This window comes from Alligator mississippiensis, chromosome 6 (assembly GCF_030867095.1).
Source record: "Alligator mississippiensis isolate rAllMis1 chromosome 6, rAllMis1, whole genome shotgun sequence".
Taxonomy (NCBI): Eukaryota; Metazoa; Chordata; order Crocodylia; family Alligatoridae; genus Alligator; species Alligator mississippiensis.
The window spans coordinates 2,563,113-2,579,451 of NC_081829.1; the positions used below are offsets into that span (position 1 = coordinate 2,563,113).

The 16,339-nt window shown below is 48.3% G+C and overlaps 1 protein-coding gene across 1 annotated transcript in view; it reads right to left on the reverse strand.

Moving 5' to 3' along the window:
- Window positions 1–1,471: 1,471 nt before the first annotated feature.
- WDTC1 (WD and tetratricopeptide repeats 1) overlaps window positions 1,472–16,339 on the reverse strand; it is a 29,765-nt gene continuing 14,897 nt past the window's right edge. Inside the window, exons 7-16 of the mRNA XM_014610516.3 lie at window positions 15,465–15,647; window positions 15,032–15,126; window positions 13,378–13,493; window positions 11,998–12,073; window positions 10,139–10,235; window positions 8,832–9,005; window positions 7,565–7,800; window positions 6,416–6,584; window positions 5,513–5,705; window positions 1,472–4,713 (exon numbers count right to left, since the gene is read on the reverse strand). Coding sequence (XP_014466002.1) covers window positions 4,516–4,713; window positions 5,513–5,705; window positions 6,416–6,584; window positions 7,565–7,800; window positions 8,832–9,005; window positions 10,139–10,235; window positions 11,998–12,073; window positions 13,378–13,493; window positions 15,032–15,126; window positions 15,465–15,647 — 1,537 coding nt within the window. The 3' untranslated portion in view covers window positions 1,472–4,515. The remainder of the gene's footprint in view (window positions 4,714–5,512; window positions 5,706–6,415; window positions 6,585–7,564; window positions 7,801–8,831; window positions 9,006–10,138; window positions 10,236–11,997; window positions 12,074–13,377; window positions 13,494–15,031; window positions 15,127–15,464; window positions 15,648–16,339) is intronic.

Genomic DNA, 16,339 nt, shown 5'->3' on the forward strand with positions numbered 1-16,339 from the left:
GAACCGGCGAGAGAACACACGTAGCCTGTAAACCACGGGATATGCAAGAAGCTACCCATCTCCAAAACGTGAGAGCACGTATAGAGACCATCTTTCTAGGACTCCCCCCCCATAAATTCCTGCATCTCCTTATAGTTCATCAATGGACAAGGCTCCTCCGACCCACGGCATCCTGTCACTAGACTGGTTCGGGGGACCAGCCTTGCTTCCATCTCCAAGGACCAGAAACCCTGCTGCTGTTCAGTAGGCGACTGAGCCATTGCTGCTTTGTCCAAGCAAAGCCAAGGCGGTTGTCAGGGACATTTTAGGCTGCTTGCAGCGTCAGCTTGGGCAGCCAGCAGGAAATCAATACATCCCAAACCTCTGCGAAGGCCTTTGCTTCAGGCAGTGCGCAAAGCTGGCAATTGCACTGTCCAATCTTGGCTGTGTTGCAGAGGTGGAGGTGGTTGCAAAGCAGCTCCGACGTGCTAAAAGCTGCAGGGGTAACTAGGTGCCGTCCCCCAGAGTCCTACCGGGCTCCAAAGCGTTCCAGGTAACTTGGCGTTTCCCTTTTGACAGTGGGCCAACTCCACTCATTTAGAGCCTGTGGTTTGGCGAGACAGCATCTGGCCTGTCCCAGGGGAAGGACTGAGGGGAGAGCAAATCTGAATCTCCTGCAGAGGGGGGCATTTGCCACTTTGAACTCTGTGCCCAATATAATGCACTGGATGCAAACCTTTTAGCTGGCAAGGCCTGTGGAAGACAGCAGGCAGTGACACTAAGGCTACCTCCACAACCCCAGACAAGGTGTGCCCTGCGCTGCTTATTTCAGATGCAAGAGGCCATGCAAGAAGAGGTAACAGGCCAAGGACAGACTGTTTGATCACTAGGAAGAGATCCGCATCCTTCATGGGAGAAAACAATAGGGCGCTTCTGCGACGCTCAGCTCCCTGGTACCCGATAGTAGAGCCTCCCCCAACCTCCTCCCTGGATTTAGCATGAGCTCAAGTGACCACATAACACGAGAGCCTCTTTCCATGCAGATCACAGGGTACAAAACGCCTCACCAAACCTTCCATAAGGCAACTGCATCGGCAGGCCACTCGTTAGCTCCACAAAGCACCCTGGGGAGCCCATCTAGCCCAAGCGCAGGCCAGGTCTGTTCTGCACACCGGGCAGAGCTCACGGAGAGGCAGCCCGCCAGATGTGGGAGAGGTACAGATCCACCCCTCTCCCAAACCTGCATAATGCATCTGGTTAGAAAGATGCAAACCTTTTAGCGAGTCAGGACAAGCCACCAGAGGCTCTCCAGCACAGCCAGCTACCCCCCGTCTCTCAAACTGCAGCGCCCCAAGAAACTTGGTTTTCAGCAGTCAACCGCCAAGACAAGCCTTTGGACCCCCCCTTCCATCCCCGTCTCCATGCGCAAACCCTCTTGCGCTGGTCTCCGGCACGGCCTGACCAGTCCCCCGAACAAATGACAGAAGAGAACTAAAACAAAGAATTGTTTAATTGCTTAACCCTTTCTCTTCCAGGGACCAGAGAAACAGAAATATTCTGCTCCTTCTTACAAGGACAGTAAGGCTTGTGTGTTACCTCTACAATTGCAGGGGCAGTTTGAGACACCATCATCTTTAACACTGGAAAGCTAGGAGCAATGGTCTTTGCAACATCCAAAAGAATCTCAGAGTTTCCTCAAGGAGATCTCCACTGCTACAATACAAAAATAAAAGGAGGCATCTCTGCATATCCTGGGTTAGAAAGAGTTAACCAAAAAAAGAGCAAAAAAAGGGGCTTCTCCAGAGAAGGGGGTAGAAGAAAACAGCAGAGGTAAGTAAATAAAGCTACATCTCTTCCCCAGCATGTTTTTTCTTCACCAATAAATAGGAGTTCCTCATTAACAAGCAATGAAAGCAGACAACCTACCCCCAGAAAATGACGGGAAGGAGGGGCAAGAGCCAGAGGGACTTCCCCTCTTCAATCGACTAATATTTCTCTTTTTAAACAAAGCAGCCATTTTTTTTTTAAAGGCAATCCACTGCTCTCGTAGCTTTGTGCTGCAGCTGGCAGGTAGGAGAGCTGCTCTGTCTTGCTAGAGTAAAAATAGCTGTCACAGCATAAGCTCGAAGGGAAGTGACATCTCCCAAGGAGCCAGGGGTTCTCTTCTGTTCAAAGCCTCCAATCTCAGCCTATTTGAGAGTTAAAAAACAAAAACCAAAACCCAAAGCTTAAAAGGCATTGCCTAGCAGAAAGTGGGAGAGGGAAGGGAGAAAGACAGATGCATCCAGGAAGCCTTCAGCAAACAAAAAACCCCAAACACAAACACAGGCCACTTCAAATAAAAATAAGAAACCCACACAAGTAAAAACCATTTCCTGCCACCACTGGGTTTTAAGAACATTGAGTGCCTGGGACTGCTGCCGCACTGCTGGGGGAGTAGCCTGGACACAAGTGAATGGGCTCAGCTAAGTCATGAGCAACATGGACTGCATTGCTAGGATGCTAACTTCAAACAGGCTAGAATGGGAGAGGCCAAGGGCTGGCTTGACCCAGGCAAGTCGTCCGGGTGGGGGGAAAAAAAAGACATGGGGCAAGTTTGCTGGGCCTGAGAAACAAAGACCTGCTGCTGAGGGTCTGTAAAAGTACCTCAGAAGCCAGCCTCTGCTCAGCTGTCCAGCATATTGCCAAAGAACCAGAAGCACATTAGCCCTGGGCCCCCATCCACAGAAAATGGAGCAGAGACTGGTTGCCTTTGAGAGGCAAGATGTTCCCACCAAGCCCCTCCATCAAAATGCAGCTGGTGGAAGATGGAGCACTGCTTGGCAGGGGTCTGCTGCACCATATTAGAAAGGATGCTGGCCATGGGATACGGACCTCGTTACGTCCTTTGTGGCTCATCCTTGCTGTACGGAAAGCAGGCAAAAGTGGCGTGTACAAAAGCTGAGGGGAAGCCAGTCATTTTGATCAGCTAACACAAAGCCAACTCTCCCATCAACACCTGGCAGCACTGAGCAGCCAGAGAAGGAAGAGTGGGTACTCGTCCTTCCAACGCAGGTATGGGAAGACCAGGGACTCCACCGTGTGGAAGAACAGCCCTAATATAGCATGCCCACGCACACGCACACATACACACACCCTGTGCCCCGGAGACCAGCGCCAGCACGTTTAAATCTTCGGCAGGAAGAAAAAGACAGTGCAGAAAGATAGTAAGATCTCCAAAGGCTCTTTGGTCTTAGTTGATAGTCAGAAAAAAAAACTCCTCAACTTGGGCTGTAGCACAGCTGTGTTAGATCTACTTGATATATTTAATGCTTGGCAAGTGAGAGAGGAGAAAACAGGCTGCAAGTTACTTGGGAAGAGTGGAAGTACAGTGCTGCATTTAAAAAAAAAAAGAAGTTGTGGTCCTGGCTTTGAAGCCAGCATGGGTAAGGAGAAAGAAGAGCAGTTCCTGAGAGGACCATTGACCCACTGCAAGGACTTCCTCCACCGCTTGTACAGGAGGGAGGTCACATCCATCAGGAAAGATCACCTCAGCTGATGAGATCCAGAGCAGTCAACTGCACTAAAAATGCCAGCCTCTAAAAGCTCAAATACCAGCTGGGATGGGTGCATGGCAGCCACACTCAATTGTAGGGCAAGAAGGGGGCTAGGAGAGGGGAAGGTAAAACAGGGCTAGCAGCAGCATGGGTGGAAGAGATGGAAGTGCCGTTATCAGCCACTTTCCCTTGGTAGCTTCAGTCACGCCAGTTATCCCAGCCTCAAAACCTCACGCCCCATCTCCTTTTTTACCACCATCTTTCTTCATGGGGTCACAAGTCACAGAGGAAATCAATACTTGTGCTGGGAAAGAGGTTCCTCCTCCATTCAACTGCATGTATTCAGGGTCTCCATTTATGCATCAGCTAAAGGAGATGCCCAAAAGACAGACAGGTGGTGGCCAAACCCTAACCAATACAGTCACCTTCAGCAACCGCGTTAGAGCCAGTGGCCAGAGAAAAGCCCCCTTGAGGTGTTCGGTGGGCCAGATGGACTTTCTATGATCACCAGCCCTGAACCAGGGGCCAGGAGCCAAGCTGGCAGCAGAGCAGCTAAGCCAAGCATCAGAAACCAAGATCACTGCGGTAAAATCATTCTGTAATCCCTGCCCTAGGTTTATGTTTTATTTAGCAGTTTAACATCCCCTCTGCAAATGCACGAATGGAGACGATGCCCCTTCCGCCAAGCCATACAGCAGCGTCAGAGAAGGTCACCAGCTTACACTGCTCACAGACAACTCAAAACATCCTTACAGGGACTAAATTCCACTACAGGCGAACCCAGACTGCATTGCCATGCTGCTCAGTAGTGTGACAGGGGGGAGCGGGGAGAGGTGGTGGTGGTGGTAATTTAACAAGAAAGCCACTCCTGCCCCTGCCAGCTTGTCCTACTCTGTGCATAGTGTGAAACAGTGCAGCCGTTCATCAGAGAAAGTTCAGAACCAAGGAAACGGGGTTCCCGTTCAACAAAGCAATTAGAGGAAGGAGAGGCAGGTCTGTTTTAGCTGGGCCGGCACTGGACTTGCCCCTCCGAGCTGTCTTCATCGTCTGAGCCTCCAGTCCCGCTACTAGTCAGTCCTGTGATCCGGTAGCCCATGTTCAGCAACATCACCTCCAAGGGATCTGCATTCATTCGTCTCTGGTTAGCCTGGGAGGCACCTTCCATGTCTTCCACCACACGGCCATTGAGGGTTTCGCTCTGCAAATGAGAAAGGAGACTGCATGAGGAAGACTGTGCCATGAGACAACCTTTGACTCACGCTAACAAATACTCCAGGATAGCGGGTATTATTCCTACTGCTGCCCTCTGAAGCTCAGGATCCCTGATGTGAAAATAGAGTCAAGTCAAATCCTGTTTAATGCCACAGGCTGTATCTGGTACCTAGCAGGTCTGGCCCCATTCCAACCCAGCAGCACAGACCTAAACCACACAGGCGGCCACACCGAGAGGTCAGCATTTAGAATAAACAGACATTCTCCAGCATGTAGGATGGAGGTGGACGTAATGGCTTGATGGCCCAGCTCCTGCCACCTGCAGGGGAATTCAGAGTCTAGCCATCTCTGCTCAGCTTTGGCATGCAGGAGAGCTCTGCACTGTACAGCGACTCAAAAGCACAGTTCAGGCGTGAAAGTCCTCGCCAAGATAGGGATGGGAGGTTAACCGCAGCCACATCTGCAGCTCACAGGATGGCATTTGCAAACATGTGCTCGGGCAGTCAGAAATGCTGTCCTGTGCAGGTACAGTTTCCCTCTTGTGCTACCCAGGTTCACTCGGGATGCCCAGCGTTCCTCTAAGCATCCCCTTGTTCCATGAACAGGAGAGGAGTGATCAACCCAGAGTGGTAAAACCCAGGAGTCTCCTTCCAACACAGCCGGTTTTCCCTGCTCCCTGTAAATCAGTCTTTGCAGTCTGGTTGCGCAAAGGCAGTCTACCTATCACCTGGCAAAGAGTCCCCATGCCCACTGGCGAGTACATCTCTCTTTACAAATGCTCTTACCTCTGGCCTGGGATTCCAAAGCCGCACGACTGGATCGATGCCACTGGTTGCCAAGAAGCAGTAGCTTGGGTGAGGCTGCAGGCAGTTCACAATCGACTCATCCCCTTGCAGCACTCGCACAAGGTTGGTAGTGTCTTTCTCCCAGATGAAGAAGGAGCCATCATCCGAGCCACTGACGATGTACTGCGCATTGCTAGGGTGGAGAACACAGATGCACAGAGAGCAGAGCAGAGGTGAAGAAGCTAGCAGTCACACCTTGGCCGAAAGGTGTGGGGCAGCGTTCTGGACAATTAAACCGCACCCAAAGCACTGAGGGTCATAGAAGTTGTATGGGCTGGAAGGACTCTTTGCTACAGAGCACAGAATGAGGATGGGAGCTGGCTGTCCCTCGGTAGGAAAGCCAGCACTTTGCTAACTTATCCTCATGCGCATGCAAACCTGTAGCTCAGAAAGTTGGCTTGTGACAGACCTCTAAAATCCAGCCGGGGTTTCACTGATCATTTAAGGGGCCTGCCAGTATCTTATACCTCACTACTGAATTATGAACATCAGAAACCTATGCACCTCCAGCCTCACAACTGGCTATTTCTAGATATGGACAAAGAGGTGGTTTTCTGCCTTGTTTCCCCCTCTTTCTAATCCATACAAACAGGCATACTGAAAAGATTGTTCCCAGAAGAAGAAAACAATCTCTATGCTTATGTGCTATTTAATCTGTGAATCTAGAGAAACACAGAGGTGGCTTCTAGTTGTACTGACAGCAGAGGTCACATCACTAATGCTTCTGGTTTGCAGTTGGGTTTCCTCTCATAACCCTGCAGGCAGAGAGAGGCTGCACATCACGACACATCCAGTCAATGGCAAAGCTCTGGCATACTGTCCAGATGTGCAATGGCAACATACCTGCCAAAGAAGTTGGCCTCTTTGATATCCGTAGTGGTGTTGCAGTGGCCGCAGTACCGGTATTTATAGTCGTAGCTGCGCTCCCTCAGCACCATCTCATCTTCCGAAATAGAATCTTTGCGGCCAGTTGCTCGCAGCCGGATTGGGCCGCTCCCTTTCTTGTCTTCAGCTAGAAGATTAGCGAAGAGAAAGAAAGATTTCCCCTCTTTACACATCATACTTTGGAGAGAAAGAGTTGTGCATGCAAGAGACTACTCAGCTGCCAGTTCTAGATGGCGGTTTACACAGGGAACAGGGCTTACCATGTGCCTTTCTCTATACCCTTCCACCAACCTACCTCAAATCCCTTCCAGCAGGGCCAACCCTAGAGCTCCAGTGCAACCCACAAACGAGAGAATGGCTACCTTTCAGCTCAATGGCTCCCACAGTAGATATGATATCACAACTGGAGCACTTACTGTTCCCTAGTCTCTGGGGAGGCCGCTATAAAGAGGTGGAAGCCTTCCCTTGAAGGTATTTTCTGGTGTACTGGTACTAGCAAACTGCTGTCCCGCAGGGTGAAGTCTTAGCAATTGAACCTTTTTTTTTTTAAAAGGGGTTTGCAGCACAAGTCTGCTACCCTGCTTTGTGCCTCTATCATTCCACATTGTGGAGAACGACAAAATGAGACTACAGCCACACTAGAACCCCTCCAACAGCTCAATATTTTACAGTTGTCTTTCATTTTTCCCCCTTTTTCTCTATGCATAGTTCCATTTTGCTTTCCATTTTTCCTCTCTCACCAATTCTCTAGAAGCCTGTTGCATACCACCCAGGGGTACACACACCCCAGTTCAAAATGAAAGGGAGGAGAACTTTCCACGCTTAAGGAGCAGCTGCAGCAAAAAAAGACAGAGCATGACACACTTGGGAACCCAGATCTCTCAGAGATCAGCTGTCAGTTAAAAAAAACACAGCAGGACTGGTCCTTGAAAGCATCAATTACAAAGGCAGCTTTCAACTAGAAGATCAAATCATCCTCTGGGTAAATAACTGATAGCATCTAACAAACCTCACTTTAGGGAGCAATAATTCCAGGGGGACATGCTTCCTTGGGTTACATTAACATCCAAAGAGAATACAAGGACCATGCTGAGCACTGGCACCCACCGTTATCGCTTTTAGAGAAGAGGGCTGCATTGATGTCTCGGTCAAGGGCATCACAAGCGCTGCTATGCGCCTGTTCCGGGAACTTCCCTTTAAAGTCATCCAGACACTCCAGTGCTTCTGCCACATACTTCAGTTCGAAAAGGCAGCGGGCGAGACGGAAGTGGGCCTTCAGGTGGCAGGGGTTCAGGGAGATAGCCTTCAAGCAGTCTCTTAAAGCGTCGTAATGGTCACCATCCCTGCAAAAAGATGAAAACACCCTGGAAGTGGACAAGGCCTACATATCCACCAGCCACCCCCAGTCCTGGAGCTATCTGAGGATTTTCTACTTTCCCCAGTCTCCCCACTTGCTCATTAGCACCCATACCACTTGCCTACTTCCATCCCAGCCTTCAAGTGAACCCAGCTTATTGATGGACACAATACAGAAGGACCAGCGCCTGTCTGAAGGCCTGGCCCCCTGCTCACTCCCCTGTCAAGGTATTGCATATAGGAAGCCCCATGCTTTGAGCTACCAGGCTACATCCTACAGAGCAAACATTACAGGTGCAGACTGCTGGCTAACCAACAGCAGCCCCCTCCTCAAAGCAGCAGGGCTTTAGACCAAGGCCCTAGAGCAGAACACAGCTTCCATTCCCCGCACACAGTAGCTCAAGAGTACCCCTGTGTGGCCAAGTAAGTAGCAGCATGTTTCACTGTCCAGGGATCAAAACAACCAGCCAACAAGGGATCACAGAACCACCGCAATTTTACATTCTCTACAAGCCCTGATCCCATAATGTGGCAAGTCTTCCTGTTCTCAGCGACAACCTGTTAGACCCTTGAGTCTGGCAAAGAGAACTGACAAAGAGAACTGGCTCTGGAGCGTGTCAGACATTCCTGACAAAACTACCCTTAAAACACCAGGCAAAGCCACCCTGTCTCCCTTGCAGGTTTAAAAAAAATCAGATGCAAAGATTAAGTGAATGACACAAGAAATATCTTAACCCTCTTGAGCAGAAGAGCCAGAGCCTAGACTGTTGGTACCATGCTTTGAATACGTGCACAGGTGCAGAGTACTCAGTTTCATGGCTCTTCTACCAATTTCACACACCAGGCACTACCTCTCTGCACCGTGAATGTTCAAGAGAGGGCACCAAGATCAGGACAATATATGTAGGTTATACCTCTCTTTCTGGAGCCTGGAACTTAGGCCTCAGCACTGCTTAGTACACCAAGCCCTTTGGTGCACAGCTCCACAGTCTCCTGCAGAAAGGTCCAGCTCGCTTACCACTTGCGCTTCATGTAGGCTGCAGCTCTGTTCCCATACAGCATGGCATTGTTGGGTGCCTTCTGAACAGCTTTGCTGTACAGCTGGATGGCTTGAGTCCACTGCTGGCAGGCGAAGGCCTCGTTTGCTTGCTGCTTAATCCTTTCCAGATATGGAGGCAGCTCCACCTGAGGGCTGCAGACATAAGGAAGAGTGAGGTCAGGATCTTCTGGGGGGTGGGGGGGAAAATTTAACCAAATCAGAAGCAAATATTTAACCAGACCAGACTACTGAAAACCTGACACTCCAGATCACATCCAGGGTCCACGTTCTCCTGTTTCTGGCATTGATTTTTACCAGATGCGCCACATGAAGGTACAAGCAGCTCTTATAAATTGGGTAACTTGCCCTTAGGGGATGTTCTTTATAAGCCCATCAACTAAGAGATGTCTTATGCCATGGAACTCAAAGATGATTTCTAATACTCATTTAACAGTGAGTGCCTTAATTATCCGTATGGATCCACTAAATCCTTTGAGTCCTGCTAACGCCCTTTGGATCTAGTATCTTGTGGCAGTGAGTAGAGTAGACAGTGTTATTGGTTTAAATTTGCATTCAGGTATGCGAGAGCTCTCTTTGAGATGTCCACAAAGCTCATTCACATAATTTTTGATGTGTCAAAGACATCTGATAAACTAGCATTTTAAAAGGCACAGATGAAGGTGTTAAACTTCAGGTTTGCCTCTGCTTCTCTAATTCCAGGTAGTCCTTAAAAATCAAAGTAGGAAGGAGGGAAGCAGAGCGGATAGCTGGGAACAAGAAAGCTTTGTATTCATCCCCAGGACAGTACTGAATCAAATGCCATTACCAACCAGGGGCTGCAGAGGAGTGCATGCAGCTATTCTGGGGGCATTAGTTCAAGCGTGCAGCAAATTGGTACCCAGGTTACAACCAAGCCCTTTTGCCAACAGAGGAGCAAGGGGACCCAGCGACAATCTTTCACCAAGCACAAGCCACCCTCTTCAGGTCAAGGAGCAGAGACCAGCTGTGGATAAGCAAAGGAGTTCAGTGTCTAGGCTTAAGGCCAGGTATCAATGTTACCAGCAAAGAATCCCCACATGTAAGAAGATCTCTACCAACAGGATCTCCCCCATCAGGCTCCTGAAGACCCCTAACAACTAGCAGATGAGCAAACCCCCAAGTGAAATACCCGGAGCAATCACTAATGAGCGAGTTAAATGGAATCACATTCGACACAGCAGCTCCAGATCTAAACAGGAGGACAGACAGGTCACAGAGCTCTCACCCAGACAAGTATATCCACTTACCTGACATGGGCTCGTCCCTCAGACAGCCGGAACCCATTGCTGTGGAGATGGATGCCGTTTGACACTCCGTTGGTTGATGTTTTGCCATTCTGCACTTCTGAAAGGGTGCAAACAACACACACACACTGAAGTTAAGAGGGAAACCAGGTGATAGGCCAGACAGATCTCCCCATCAATCCAGATTCAGACCAGAGGTAAGCAGCTACAATTCTCTTTGAAGTCTTTCCACCTCTAAGCACATACATTAGGGAGGAATAGCTCAGATACCAGGTATCTAAGCGCTACAAGTTCCCTCACACCAGAACTTGAAAGGAAAAAAGTTGGATGCATTTAAAGCTGTCTCCTCACATAAAATAGAGGACAAGATGAAGCTCATATGGAAGCCACCTTCAACAAGCTGGACCTGGGCATAAACAGCAATCTACCATATCTGCCTTTGAGTACTAGACAACTGTTTTAAAAGACTGCTTTTCAGACAGAAGGGTGGCTTTTCAAGCAATAACCCTTAGCTCCTCTTAGGTTTTACAGGTGCCTGGAAAACAACTGAGAAAAATATCATGGACTTGATGAAGGTAGGGGCTGAGCAAGAAGGAGAAGCAAGGTGTTTGGAGCTTAATCAGCATTGCAAGCAAGGGATCCTTCCTCTTAGTTCCTCTTGAATAAGCAAGATAAAAAACCCTTATCTCCATTAATCCTTTGAAGGCCAATAGCACCCATAACACTTCCCCTTCTACAAAGCTTCTCATTTTCATATCTACAAACTGTGTCCGGAACACAAATGAGGGGCGAGTACTGTCATGTCCATACTAGAGGTTAGCAAACTCAGGGAGGATGTGACGGACCAAAAGACAGATTGTGTCTAAAGCAGGGCTAGAACCCAGGAACTCCCGGCTCCCAGTCCCACACTCCTCTCTGCACACCTTCTTCATTAGCTTATCCAGAAGACTTGCTTAGGTTGAAAAATACCATGAACTGGCTTCCAAGTATCTTTTTTTTTTTTGTTCCCAAGCCAGCTTCCAAGTATTTCAGTTGCACACAGGAGCAGAAACCAATGGTTAACAAAGCAGAGTGAACTGAATATAACAGATAAGCAGCCACCCAGGACATGCCAGGCAGGCGAGAGGGTTGGGAGGGCTCTACATCCTCCCTGGAGCTGCCGAAAGATTTGGTGTGGAGACACCCACTAATGGTGTGATGCAAGTGTACATGTGCCCTCTGCCGGACAGCCTGAAACAGTGCAGCCTCTGCCCAGAATCTGTTCCTGTCATTTTGCTGCAACTACAGCAGTGGGTGGGAGGAAGTTAAGGATTGAGACCATCTCCCCTCCATGTCCTGCCATAGAAGCTGTGAACTCTCCAGGTACTATAATTCAGCTGATTAAGGTACTTTTGTGGAGGGAAGAGAAAAGAGAACAGGGCTCTTTGATTCACCAATCGCTTGGGACCCACTCTGTCACCTAGGATTAAAAGAAAGTCCAAACGCACTCTTAGAGGCCCAGCCCAACAGAAGGTATTGCCATAAAGTGAGAGTACAGCCCCAAGGCCTTCACAGTGCTAAAGACTAGTGGATTTCCAGCAGTGGAAGAGGATAGACCTGCCAACCTTATTCTTAGGCACAGTTTAAAGGCAGTCCTTCACCCCTCACCCACACTTCTTGGCATTTCAGTTACTTCTGCATACTTGCTCTGTGAATGGCTTTTGGAGCAAAATGTACGAGTCGCACTGCAGAAATAGCTGAGCTACTCCCTGCCCCAATTCAGTTTTCCGGTTCCAGCCCAGATCAGATTTCATGCTGGAAGGTGTCAGAGTGTATAACTTGGCTATGCCTGGCTCTCCCTTCCCTTGCAGACTCACACTTACCCACTGAAGTATGGCACTTCTTTGGCAGGAGAAACGTGTATGGCCGCTGCTTGTAAGTCAGGTCAAATAAGTAGACCTAAAAAGGCAATGGGAGACTATGAAAAAAAGAGGGCAAAACAGTTCATGACACTCTGATGCAAGAACTATAATGATGAACAAGGCACCACACTCCCACAGAGCCCAGAATTTTGCCTTCTGTCATTTTGAAAGTTTGGTAAAATGTCGCGCGCGCGCGCACACACACACACACACACACACACACACACACACACACACACACACACACACACACACAGTACCCAGTGCTGCGACAGGAAAATACAGCTTCAGAGGGAACTGTGCTGAGGCACGGGAAGCTTGTTCTACTGAATCTATGGCAAGTACATACAGCAAGAATTAACCGAGGCTGACTGGTTAGCGAAACCAAAGAGGCTCCAGCTATAATAGGATAATATCTGAATCATTCGATAATACACCAGCCTATGCAAACAGGGCACTGAATCACTTGTCTATGGATACGTGACAATCATAAACATTCATCACTGGGGAAAGGAGGCAAACGGGTCACAAGTGAGGCAAACTATCTATAAGCAAATGCTAAGACTTCCTTCCTGCAGAGAAGCCCAGAATTCAGTCCCACGAAGCCCTGAAATAAAAATGCACTGCCACATGAGCTGCCAACCCAGATCAGACCCATGATCCATCCAACCCAACAGCCTGTGTCTAAGGCCAAAATAAACAAGGCATTGAGAAACATGCAAAACCCCTATTTGGAATACCCTGCCCAAAAGGCAAGTCCCACCTTAATCCTCACTAGTTAATACCTTCAGCAGGATTTTCTTGTTTCACTGGAATCTAAGCCAGCCCTACTTTTGCAGGTGTTGATTTGCAACAGGAAGAGATTAATAATAGGTTTGACAGAGGACCCAAGAATGTCACCCAATTCTTGGAAAGAAAACTTAAATACCCTCAGTGAAAGCCATTGTCTCTACTTGCACCACTCATCCTCCAGACTCTACTGCAGAACTGGTGTAGTGTTTCACTGTAGGTTTTAGGGAAGATTGCCAAGGTGGTTCACTCAGGTCAGGAAAGATTTACATCTCTTCTGGACGGGAGAAAAATTCGTCTGCAAAACCACTATGAAATACTACTCAGATTGAACACTCCATCTACCTCCAAGGGGAAGAAGGTCATTTCTAACAATTAAAAAAAATGAATCTGGTCTGGAGAACCACCCTATTCACACTGTACTATAAAACACAGGTTGCGAACAGCCTGGCACATTGACGCTGCTCTGCAGAGGTTAAGTCAGGCTGCAGTGTCCCCAGCTAATAAAAGCTGCAGGTGAAGCTTGTACCTAGACTTCAGGTCACAACCTACCTGCTCCCCTCCCATGTTAACCAACAGCTCCGTGCCATCAGGACTGAAGGTGACATATGTGGCTACTAGAACTCTCAGGCGATTGTTGTAGTCGGGTAGTTTTACTGGAAGATGCCCTGAAGAGAAGAGAGCCCCAGCATAAGTTACTTTAAAACTTGTAACCATCAATAGCCTGCTTCACCCTGGCCATTATGGTTTATGGGAGGCTGCTGGGACACACATGAAATGCAGTCACATTCTAAGCCATTTTTATACTGTCATGGAGCCTGGGATGACTTCCCAGGTCCTGAAGTGCTCCAAGCCAGTGGTGCTCAATGTTTTCACCATGCAGGCCCACCAGGATTGAGCCTCACCCTCTGCCCTTGCCTACCAGGATCAGGCCCTGTGGGAAGCCCTGCCAACGGGATGACATGGCACTGGGGACTGGATCTGGCCCGTGTCAGGAAACTTGTTCTCAAACATGCATAACTGTCTTTTCATGTCTTTTTAAAACCTCTTTGGCAGGGCTATGCTTGTGTGTGGAGGAACCAGACCTCTAAAGACTCATGTTTGCAGGTCAGCTCAAACCCAAAAACAGTAGAACATGATTTCAGCAAAAAAACACCAAAACTGGGGCTTCATGGCACTCACTAGAATTGCAGAACTGACCAATTTGTGGATGGGTCTGTATGAATACCTCATTTTCAACACTCCAGTGTGTCCCTGTCAGACTCACTGGGGCATAGCCTACCACTGCCTTCCCAACTATGCAGTATTGAAGAGCCAAAGAGACTGAGAGATCCCACAGTGGGACTTTAGAAAAAAAGCTCTTTTTAGAGAAGCCTCTCTCTAGTCTGGCTAGGAATATTCAGTCTGCGAGCACAGCAGTTCTAACATGCACATATTAAATGCTTTCAAACGTACTGAGTGATGAGCAGAGATGAAGGAAGCCATGCTGACAGCCCCAGAAACAAAAGCCCTGCTTCTCCACAGGATAGGGAGAGCACAAGGGTGTTGTGCTACAAGTATTTCAAGCAGGGTCCTGGCAGGGCTCTCTCTAGAGGAGGGTTTAAAGCAGGGGTGGGCAAAATGCGGCTTACAGTCTGGATGCAGCCCACCAGGTCATTCTATCTGACCCGCGGGGCCCCTAAAAAAATTTAGAAAATGAATAATTTATCTGCCCCGGGCTGCCTGTCATGCGGCCCTCGATGGCTTGCCAAAAACTCAGTAAGCGGCCCTCCACCCAAAATAATTGCCTGCCCCTGGCTTAAAGTCTACAGTTTATTCAATCCTTGATTCTCCAAGGATGCACCAACAAAGTGCCAACTAAGCTGTGGCAGAAGAGCAAGAGCAGCTCATTCATTACAGCTGGTTCAGTATCCAGCAGTAATAAAAGATCATTAACTTTCCACATCAGGTATGAATTTAGAGCCTAAAAGACAAGACAGGAGGAGGTATCTGGTCCTTCCCCATGTTCATTCATTTGCATGTCCATGCTTTATGGACTGTGCAAAGCAGCAAAACAGGGTCAGTTCCACTTTTCATAGCTTAAGAAGCAGTGCTACCTGGAGCTACATGCCACAGGATGTCCACTCTGTCAAGCAGAGACTGCCTGGCCCTGACTACAGCTCTTAGGCAGCAGCCCAAATCAGGCATGTTGGAGCAGCAGCAATACCTGCTACGTAGTACTGGGCCGCACCGTCGGGGAGGGGTTTCTGCCGATCACAGAATGTGTGCACTCCAGCCGAGGGACTCTGCTTCATGCTTTTTCTGACCAGAAAGAAGAGAAGTTTTATTATTATAACATACAACTGCCAGGCTTCACCCTGTCTGGAGAGAGACTTCATTCACTCATAAGGGCATGGTCATAGGTTAAACACTTGTGCAATTGCAAACCTGTCCCAAGCAACCACAAGAGTGCCAGGAAGTTGCACTTACCCGTGTCTAAAGGATGCTGGGAGGGAAGAAAACTTAGTACCATTGCACAGCTGAGATGGATCATCACTAGCTCCTCTTGCTGCCCCCTTCCCACTATGCAAGGCCTCTTTCAGATCTTGTGTTACTCACTTCTCTGTCAAGAAGGTCCTATAAGTGATGGTCACCATTACCTGTGGTTGTGGATCATGCGTATGTCATACAGCCGCACGAAGGGCCCACTGGCGCCCACCGCTAGGTAATTGTTATCCTGGGGGTTGACAGTGAGGCATTTGGCCTCCACCAGCTGCCCACAATATTCAGTTAGGTCTATCAGTACTTCAGAGCGTTTGCTGTTCTCTCGCAAATCATACTGCCTACAAAAAGTAAAAGACAGATTTAAGTAAGCCATGTCGGTAGTAGAGAACCATGACAGTAGCAGTATGAAGCTTCTCTCCATGCAGAGAGAGAGAAGAATTCGGACAACGCAATCTTATTACTGCTAGACAGTAGCCTAGTTTTTATAAACGGTCTGTATCATGTGCAAAGAGGATGAGAGAAGGGACTCTTTTTTCCCCAGGGGCCTCTGCTATGTAATGGTTATTTTCATCTCGTATCCCAAGGTATGGGACACCTGATTTAATGCACTAACCCTCAACATCTGGATAACCATCATTCTTAACAAGTCTATTTCGCGTGGGGATTTTAGTTAGCACCAAAAGAAACACTAAATCTTGATCTCGTGTGCATCAGATCCAGCATGAACCCTGGAACAGATTCTCCAAGGGCACTATCTTTAGTCATTTTAGAGTCTCTTTGATGATTCAAGAGCACAAGTCACACAGGACATGCATCTCACCTTCCATTTTTTGCATTTATGTGATAATATCCTTTACTTAAGTTGAACTGCTGTTATTTTTGTCAAAAGTGATTAAAATCAAGTTCTTTCACATAGGGACCGTCTCCTACTAGATCTATGTATAACACCAAGCATGATGGAGCCCTGGTCTGATATTGCTATGATGTTTAGAAGCCAGTAAGAATTAAATAAGGCCAAAAGCAGAAATAA